The sequence below is a fragment of the Manihot esculenta genome, chromosome 9, assembly GCF_001659605.2.
Source record: "Manihot esculenta cultivar AM560-2 chromosome 9, M.esculenta_v8, whole genome shotgun sequence".
NCBI lineage: Eukaryota > Viridiplantae > Streptophyta > Magnoliopsida > Malpighiales > Euphorbiaceae > Manihot > Manihot esculenta.
The window spans coordinates 21,146,494-21,155,870 of NC_035169.2; the positions used below are offsets into that span (position 1 = coordinate 21,146,494).

Here is a 9,377-nt window from a genome sequence, read left to right on the forward strand (position 1 = left end):
TTCAAAAGAGACAAAAGATCAAGGCAAAGAACGAAATAGTGCTCAAAGGTTAATTAAATAATTTTATTATAAATAACTTAAGTAAAAAATTTTTTATAAAATTTTGATAATTTTAATAAAATTTATTTTTAATTTAAAATTAATTCTCATAAGAATTTAATAAAATTATTTTTTTTTACATTATTCGGAGCCATCATAATAACTTACCACCATGTGACTTGCCCCAAGTAAGAACATAAAAAGAAAAGGCATTTAATTGAAGGAAAATGAAAATCCTCAAGTAAATACTTGACATGTTCATTAAAAAAAATAGAGAGTATACTATTATATTTTAAAGTTTATATAATATTATTGATGCTATATAACAATAGCCCAAGCACTCACAGGTAAGTGCATTTGAATAAATCTTAGAGGTCTCAGATTCTACTACTCATTATGACCACGTGGTGAAAATATGATGAGTAGAAAATACCGTTCACTTTAAGGAGGGAAGACTCGGATATCTTAACATCCGGTTCATTCTCAAAGACCCGCCCTTCCCACGACAGAACAAGTCTCGGCATGAAATTACTATTATCAAGCACAACCCAGCGTATCTCCATTACGTCTATAATTACAGTATTAACAACCTATTAGTTGACGACATCCCATATTAAACAGCCGGCTACATCACCGCCGGATTATAAGAAAATTTCATATTCTCTAGCACAAAAACTCTAAGTAATTCATTACATTCTCTCTACTCGTCAATATACTAACTTGAGCGTCGGAGTGATTGCCATGAGCACCCACCACCGCCTCACATTTTCTTTCTTGCAGGTTCTATCCAAACAATAGTACAGTTCTATTATTAGCCATATCATCAATCTAATCTCAGCAACATCATTTGGTTCCATTGCTGAAAATCCATTGAACGCTATCTGTTCATTTGGATTAAAACCAATTTCTTGTTTCTTTTTTATTTGAAAAAAAGGAATCTCTCTTCTTTAATCTCTCAAAATGGTCAAAATTATACACATTATTATGGGAGGACCTTATAAGAGAAAAGCGAAAAATAAGCGCGTAGCAAAGGATGTCTTTTCTGCCCATCAAGAATCATGGACCAAGCAAGAAGTAAGGTTCGGTCCTGCTAATAAAGTGATCGTGTTCTTTCAAAACAACCCACTCATTAAGATCCTCTTGAATCGGTATGAGGTAAGGCGAGTACTTGTAGCTACAAGTAGATCTCTTAATCTTCTCATCTTAAATATTTTTAATAAGTTAGGCTTAGATAAAAACAATCTTGTCAAAGTTTTCTATCCTTTAGTAGAATTAGGAGATAAAATCGTAGCAGTGCTGGGCACCATCAACCTCCTATAGTTTTGGATGATGAGAAATATAGACGAAAGTGTATGCAGATTTTGCAGTTTTAAACTACCACAATATCAGTATTAACATGGGTGTTATGTGTCTTAAGCTTCCAACTCCAAGGGGCATAGCAGTGGTCCAAGGCAATTTGAGGTTAGCTAAAAAAGGTTATGGACACCCAATAGAAAATCTTAGAAAAGCAACCATGCCTATTGATTTGCTATAGAAGCTGAAATCTCACGTAAAACTCACTACAAAAAAAAGGGTCTATACCGGCGGTTTTTTAGGCCTACGGCGGCGGTTATAACCGCCCCTACAATCAGTAGCGGCGGTTAGAGGAACCGCCGAACAACCGCCGGCAATGCCACCGTCTCTACAACGTAGCGGCGGTTTGTTGGTCCGACGGGGTAGGTGATTCCCGTAGCGGCGGTCATTTTAGCGGCGGTCTATTCCGCCTCTACGTCGCATTTGTAACTGAATCCATATTTGCCGGCAAAAATGTCGTAGCGACGGGCTTACCGGCGGTTGTAAACCGCCTCTATTATCATTCATAACTGGTTTTTGTATTTGCCGCCAAACAATTTATTGTAGTGTATTTACCGGCCGAACGTGAACCGCCTCTAATACAATTTTGCAACAAAATTTTTTTCCGTGCCAAAATTTTGATCCTGCATATATTGGCTTTTTTTTTTCCTTGTATTTTCCAAACTATTACTTTATATATTTCATTAGTGTTGTGGGCTAATTTGCCACTAAAAATTGAAGGAGGGTTATAATGACTATGTGTTATATTCCAATTTTTTTAATGGAATCATTTCCTTCATCAAATGAAAAAAGAACCAATTTAAATACATATATCAAATAAGTTAGAAAATGTACATAACAAGCATTTAAAAAAAGAAGTCTATTTCATTAATGTGCAATAAAATTTACCCAATAATAACTGTTTCTGCTTTTCAAAAACACTATGAATTCAATTGGCCAAAAGAACTACTTTTCTTAAAAAAATCCTAAGTCAATGTGTCAAAAGCAGATGACTAAATTTCAAATAATCTTAAAAGCTAACCATCTAGATATCATCTCCTGGGTTATGACCTGAGTGTGATGAAATATTGTTTGGAGAACAATGATCTTGATTAATTGCTTCCTCATTAATTTCCTGCAAATAACAATAATAATATTTAATTTCAATACTAGAGAGAATAAAATATTACACGGTAAGAATGAATGAAATTTGCCAAGCCATAATAATAATAATAATAATAATAATAATAATAATAATAATAATAATAATAATAATCTTCTCAACTATCACGTGCAGTTCACATTTTCAACCAATATCACTATCAAAATAATACCAATTACTTATCTTGATTACTGCATTTCAAATTTTATACTTCAATACCTAAAAATCAAGACACCTACAATTAAATAGCCTAAATATTATATAACTAAAGATAAAGTTGCAAAAGATTATAAATACCTCTAGAGCACCAGGAAATGTCTTGGAAATCCATGCTTTCAAACCATTTAAAGTTGTTGTTACTGTGTCATAATTTTTAGTCACTTCTTCCAATTGCTTCTCAAGAAATTCAATTTTTTTGGATTGGACAAAATCCGAAGATTCATTTCTTGCTCTCTTTCTACCATAATAACTAGTTGGAGTAGGACCAAGTCCAACACCTCTCACCCTACCATTGTGTTCTTCTCCCATAACTTCTTGAAAAACTTGTTCATTCAATTCAGATGAATCAATTGAAGCATCTTGACTTCTTTCACTTATTAGAGCACGGGCTTTTTCCTAAAAAATAATAATTTGAATAAGTAGAAGAATTTATAATTATTAAATACAAATTCTAAAATAAATTATACGTACAATCAGTTGTCTAACTTCATCATCAATATAAGTTCCATCCTTTCTCTTGTGAGTTTCTTCATAAAGAGTCAATCTATCAGGCACTTGTCCATTTTCATCAATCTATCAATCAAATAGTTCAATCTATTATAACAAAATATAAACAATAGTATATGCAATTTTAAAATTCACTCTAACTACTCATACCATTTCAAATTTTTTCCTTGCAAAGCTTTTTCTTCCACAAGTATGTGCATTTTTCTTCTTCTTTGCATTTGCTTTGTTAATCTCACTTAACTTCTGAAAAAAATATAAATTCACAATAGAAAAAAGAAACTTAATTCTAATAAGTAGACTTTAATATATATATATATATATATATATATATATAAGAAGAAGACTAGCATCTAAGTATTTACCTGACTCTTCTCAGTGAACCATGAATTTACAAGGGTTGCCCATTGATCTTCCATAACACCCTCAGGTGCATTTTCTATGATTTCATCCTTTGTCTTTGATAGATCATAATTTTCTTGCTTCAAGTCACCTTTATAATCTCTCCATTTTTTGTTCAATGACTTTAAAATCTAATCATCGGTTGCCTGACTCGAAGGATATGAAAACCTTTGCTGAAAATAGATGTACACATGAAATAAATAATTATACAATAAAATTTTAACTTTAACATATATTAAAGTTGAATTTAGAAAAGTAATACCTTGACAATGTCCAACATCTTCTTTTTAAATGTAGAAAATGCTTTATCATTCCATTTTCTTATGGATATGGGTGCAAGTTGTCCATTTTTTGCAATAACTCCTAGAAAGGAAGTAAGGGCAGCAGCTTCTTTTGTCCAAGGAGTACCAAATTCGTCTACTCCGATGACGATCTTCTCATTTGTATCCATATTCCAAATGCTTTTCATCACAGTTCTTCCTCGTTTTTTAAATCGATTACAATTTCTATCTTAATTAAAATTAAATCTATTAATTCTAAAAAAACTCATAATAACAATTAAATATCTGAAACAGAATACAGTACCCATGACAGTAGTAGAAAGCAGAGACATGGTCACTATTCATTTAATTTTAATAGATACAATTACCAATCATTTCCAAGTCGTCATTTTCATAAGCTTGTGTGTTGGGTTGGTCATTTGTTTGTTGATCGCCTTCCACTTGCTCCTGAGTTTCTGAACTAGTTCGCACTGTTCTCAAACCTAGAATACTTCTACTTCTTTGAGACATTGTCTATGCTATTAAGAAATCAAAAATATAAGTTTACAAACAATATTCTGCATATAAATAACATACAAGTGAAAATAAAATCATGGTAATTTAAAAAAAAATCCTTTAATAAATAATAAAATTTAAAATCTTGAATATAATTTACACATAAATAATATCTTCTTCCCCTACATCATCCCTGACCCACTGTGGGTTTCCCTCAAAACTTGTAAAATGACTAATGTCATTTATAATATCAGTAGAATCATCTACTTCTTCATCTTTGCCCATGTCATACAAGTCTCGAGGTGTAACCTTTATAACTATATGCCAATTAGGACTATTAGGATCCTGCACATGAAATACTTGTTGAACTTGGGAAGAGAATACATAAGGATCATCATTTGCCTTCTCGCCAGTATGGATCAAGCGAGAGAAATTTACAAGGGTGAATCCAAATTCATCACACTTAATTCCAGCAGGATGATGAATATCATACCAATCACACCTAAATAAAACCACCTTAAAATTATCAAAATAATTTAACTCAATAATATCAGTTAATCTCCCAAAATATTCCAACCCTCCAGTTTCTGGTGTGTTAACAACCCCACTATTTTGTGTCAATCGTTGATCCTCTCGTGATAAAGTATGGAATCTAATTCCATTAATTATATAGCCAGAGAATCTCCTGACAACATTATTAGGACCTCTACCAATGCTCAAAATATCCTCTGTGATGGATGAATCAGAATTTGCCAAAACCTAAATATAAGATATAATATATTAATATAAAAGAAATTAAATAATTTTCATAACATGATAAAGCAAGCAAATTAGTCTTACCCTATTTCGAAACCAATCATGAAACTTTTCATTCAGTAGTTTATATATAGCACTATTGTCAAGACGTGTACCTCGTCTACGTCTTCTTTTTTCAAAATCAATGAACTCTCTACATTCAATAAAAAAATTAATGAAATATTTATCTATTTAAAATGTTAAATAACTAAATATATCAAGAGATGTGTGAATATACTTACTGACGAAATGGCTCTATTGCATCAGAATGGCGTAACACATAACGATGTGCTTGTATCAATGATAAATCATCTAAAATGACATTCTCACCTTTTCCTATTGGTTTACCTAAACTAGAAAATAAGTATCTAACATTTTCATTTGGTGGATCGGGGTTTCTTAAGGGACGATTGAATCTAGACTCAACCCCTTGAAGATACCTTGAACAAAATGTTAAACACTCTTCAGCTACATATCCTTCAGCAATCGATCCCTCAGGTTGGGCTTTATTACGTACCATTGATTTTAAAATTACAAATGACCTATAATCAAATGAAAAATTATAATTGTGCAAACATTGAGAAAGAAATTAATAAAAATGAAATATAAACATAATGTATGTAAGTACCTTTCTAAGGGATACATCCATCTGTATTGCACTGGACCACCCATTCTAGCTTCTTCCACCAAATGAATCATTAAATGAGGCATGATAGTAAAGAATGATGGAAGAAAAGTTTTCTCCATCTTGCAAAGTGTCAGTATGATTTGATTTTGAATTTTATCAAGATTTTTACTATCTATCACCTTCGAACATATTGATCTGAAGAAAGAAGCTACTTCGATGACAATTGAAATAACTTCTTTTGATGGACTACATGATTTTAATGCCACTGGAAGCAAGTATTGAATCAAAATATGGCAATCATGACTTTTAAGATTCACAACTTTATTCTCGTTCATTCTAACACACCTTGAAATATTGGAAGCATAACCATCAGGCATTTTAACATTTTGTAAAACACCACAGGATATTTTTCTCTCTTTTTGTTAATGTAAAAGAGGCTGGAGGCAATCTATGTTTACCATTTGGACAATTTTGGGCATGCAATTCACTCCTAATGCCCAATTCCTCCAAATCAAGGCGAGCATTCAAGTTGTCTTTTGATTTACCAGCCACATTCAAGAAAGTGTCTAGAAAATTATCACACACATTCTTCTCAATGTGCATAACATCTAGATTGTGGCGTAGCAAGTTATGTTGCCAATATGGTAATTCAAAAAAAATGCTTCTCTTCTTCCACCTTATTAATGAATCATCATTTCCTTCATTAGACCTTTTCTTCCTCTTTTTCATTTTTGATTGCTTGCCATATGTATGTTGAATTCTATCTAATTGATTCAACACATCACTACCATTCGCTCTTATAGGAGCTACCCGTAACTCTTCAGTGGCATCAAAAAATTCAGCTTGTTTATGAAATATATGATCCTCGGGTAGCCACCTATGATGACCCATGTAACATTGTTTCTTGCTATTATTTAGCCATATTGAACTAGTGGACGAAGCATAACAAGGACATGCAAATTTTCCTTTAGTCCTCCAACCAGACAACATTGCTAAGGCAGGCAAATCATTTAATGTCCACATCAAAGCAGCACGCAAAGAAAACCTTTCTTTCTTAAAAGAATCAAAAGTTGAGACACCACTCCATAATTCTTTTAATTCAGAAATCAAAGGCTGTAAATAAATATCAATATCATTCCCAGGACTGTTTTTTCCTGGAATAATCATTGATAAGGTAAATGAAGATTGCTTCATGCAAATCCATGGTGGAGTGTTGTAAGGAATTAGTACAACCGGCCATGTGCTATGACTAGTGGACATTATTCCAAAAGGACTAAAACCATCACTACACAAACCAAGCCTCACATTACGTGGCTCCGAAGAGAAATCAGGATAACGAGCATCAAAAGCCTTCCAAGCTTCTCCATCTGCAGGATGCCTTAATAATCCATCCTTATTACGTCCATCTTCATGCCACCTCATTTCCTTAGCGGTTTCAGCAGAAGCATATATCCGCTGTAGTCTTGGAATTAATGGAAAGTAACGCAATACTTTAACCGGCTTTTTATTTGTTTTATTACTCTCATTATTCCCTTTATTTATTTTTCATCTTGAAGATCCACAAACTTTACAAGATTCCTCATCCTTATTCTCACCCCAAAATAACATACAATCATGTTCACAAGAGTGGATTTTCTTGTAATTTAGACCTAATGCTTGAATTATTTTTTTGGATTCATAAACAGATTTGGGTAAAGTTGTTCCATCAGGAAATGCATCTATTAGTAACTCAAGAAGCATACCAAATGATTTTCCTGTCCATCCATTCAAGCATTTTAGGTGGTATAAATGAATCAGAAATGAAAGTTTAGAAAAGTTCTTACACCCTGGATATAACTCTGCATCCACTTCTTTTAAAAATTTATGATATCACTAGTTTCTCTATTTGATGTTTCATCTAATTGCTCATTACCAATTGGATTATTTTGGGCTCCTCAATGCCATCTCCTAAGCTAGTTTCTATGACATTCGCGTCCATTAGCGTGTCATTAATAGATGGAAGATTATCACGCAAGGCATCCTGCAATAACTCTACCATATTATCGCGTAACCTAGGAGGATTTAAGGTATGAGGACTGGGAACATGTTCAATTTCATTTCTATGGGAAATATCTAAAGGACAAGATGTATCACCCATATTAGAAGGTAACTCCTCCCCATGTAATATCCAAGTAGTGTATCCCCTCATAAAACCATCACAAATTAAGTGCTCTCTAACAATTTCAAGAGTTTGTTGTGAACAATTAACACACCGAATACATGGACACATTATTTTTCCATTACTAAAAGCATTACGCATGGCAAATTGAAGAAAATCTCGAACCCCATCCTTATAAGCAGTAGTAAATCTAGGCTGATTTAACCAACTCTTATCCATTTGTAATATTTTTTTTGTCAAAAATGACAATACCTAAATAAAAATTCAGAATCACATAATTAATTTTCATTAAAGTGTACGAAGCAAAAAAATAATGTATTACTACATTTCATTTAACAAATGTAAATTTATAAACAAAGGACAAAGAATTAAATTTATTATTTTTTAATTTAATATTATTTTTTATTAATTTAAACCTAATGCTTGAATTATTTTATTGGGCTTTATAGTCTTTTTTTAGTTTAATATTATCTTTCAATAATTGAATTTGTAGTATTAAAACTCTATGAATAATAGTAGTAAATAAATTACAATGAAAAATGAAAACATGAGTGAACTAGCATACTACAACTGCCTTAGTTGGATTGTTTTACCTATTATTAATTTATTATTATTTTAAAAAACATACTTTATAACACGTGAACTTTATGTAAGCCACACTTTTAATTTAAAAATACATTAAGCAATAAAAAACAAACACATAATTAAGCTCTAATTACTCCAAAAGCTATCATTGCCTAGATATGTTAGAAAAGAAGGGAAAGTTAAGCTTAATACAATCTAATGCAACCTGTAAACTGATAAACCTCTAAAAAGACATTGCATGTTGAAACAAAGATAAGGTTCTGCATCTGTAAGCCACTGCAGCACATCTGATATAATTTTATTATTATTATTATTATTATTATTATTATTATTATTATTATTATTATTATTTTACATACAAAAAGATTTTATTAAATAAAGGGACGTACAGCTTAAAGTTGCTTAAGAGAAAAAGCAACCACAGAACTACAAGTTTTCAACAAAACAAGAAAAACAGAGTAATGCAAAGCATGAGTTCAAGCTGTTTCTAAGTAGACCTTTAGTTACATGTTAATAATGGAAACAAAAACCAATATGATATTAAAGGACTAAGTGCTGGGAATTTAATTATGAGGAGCTCCAAATACTTGATCTTAATTGAATCAACTAGTTTGTCATTTTGGATGAGCTTCTCCTTAAAGATCTGATATATTTTTATTGATATCCTTACTAAACTAGTCATTAGGTGATGAGAAGTACAAGAAACAGACTATGGGTGTACATAATTGGTTTGAACCCGACAAAATCAATCCACATGTTTTTGTACTTTATTAATTA

At 31.8% G+C, this 9,377-nt stretch overlaps 2 protein-coding genes across 2 annotated transcripts; both read right to left on the reverse strand.

Moving 5' to 3' along the window:
* Nucleotides 1-2,416: 2,416 nt before the first annotated feature.
* Nucleotides 2,417-3,783, reverse strand: LOC122724623. The gene is made up of 5 exons (XM_043960153.1): nucleotides 3,622-3,783; nucleotides 3,410-3,502; nucleotides 3,224-3,325; nucleotides 2,831-3,148; nucleotides 2,417-2,506 (listed from the first exon to the last, which is right to left on the reverse strand). Exons 1-5 carry the CDS (start codon nucleotides 3,673-3,675, stop codon nucleotides 2,417-2,419), a joined length of 657 nt encoding a protein of 218 aa, XP_043816088.1. The 5' UTR covers nucleotides 3,676-3,783.
* Nucleotides 3,784-6,188: 2,405 nt separating this feature from the next.
* LOC122724624 lies at nucleotides 6,189-8,234 on the reverse strand. The gene is made up of 3 exons (XM_043960154.1): nucleotides 7,770-8,234; nucleotides 6,316-7,312; nucleotides 6,189-6,202 (listed from the first exon to the last, which is right to left on the reverse strand). The coding sequence occupies exons 1-3, from the start codon at nucleotides 8,232-8,234 to the stop codon at nucleotides 6,189-6,191; spliced, it is 1,476 nt and encodes a 491-aa protein (XP_043816089.1).
* Between the last annotated feature and the right edge of the window lie 1,143 nt (nucleotides 8,235-9,377).

What these genes read in the sequence shown, in the direction of transcription:
- LOC122724623 (XM_043960153.1), bottom strand. Translation starts at nt 3,675, where the DNA reads ATGGAAGATCAATGGGCAACCCTTGTAAATTCATGGTTCACTGAGAAG. An exon ending in CAAGGAAAAAATTTGAAATG is followed by an intron (nt 3,326 to 3,409) that starts GTATGAGTAGTT and finishes TTTGATTGATAG; the next exon opens with ATTGATGAAAATGGACAAGT. An exon ending in CATTTCCTGGTGCTCTAGAG is followed by an intron (nt 2,507 to 2,830) that starts GTATTTATAATC and finishes TGTTATTTGCAG; the next exon opens with GAAATTAATGAGGAAGCAAT.
- LOC122724624 (XM_043960154.1), bottom strand. Translation starts at nt 8,234, where the DNA reads ATGGATAAGAGTTGGTTAAATCAGCCTAGATTTACTACTGCTTATAAG. An exon ending in AGCCCAAAATAATCCAATTG is followed by an intron (nt 7,313 to 7,769) that starts GTAATGAGCAAT and finishes CCAAGACTACAG; the next exon opens with CGGATATATGCTTCTGCTGA.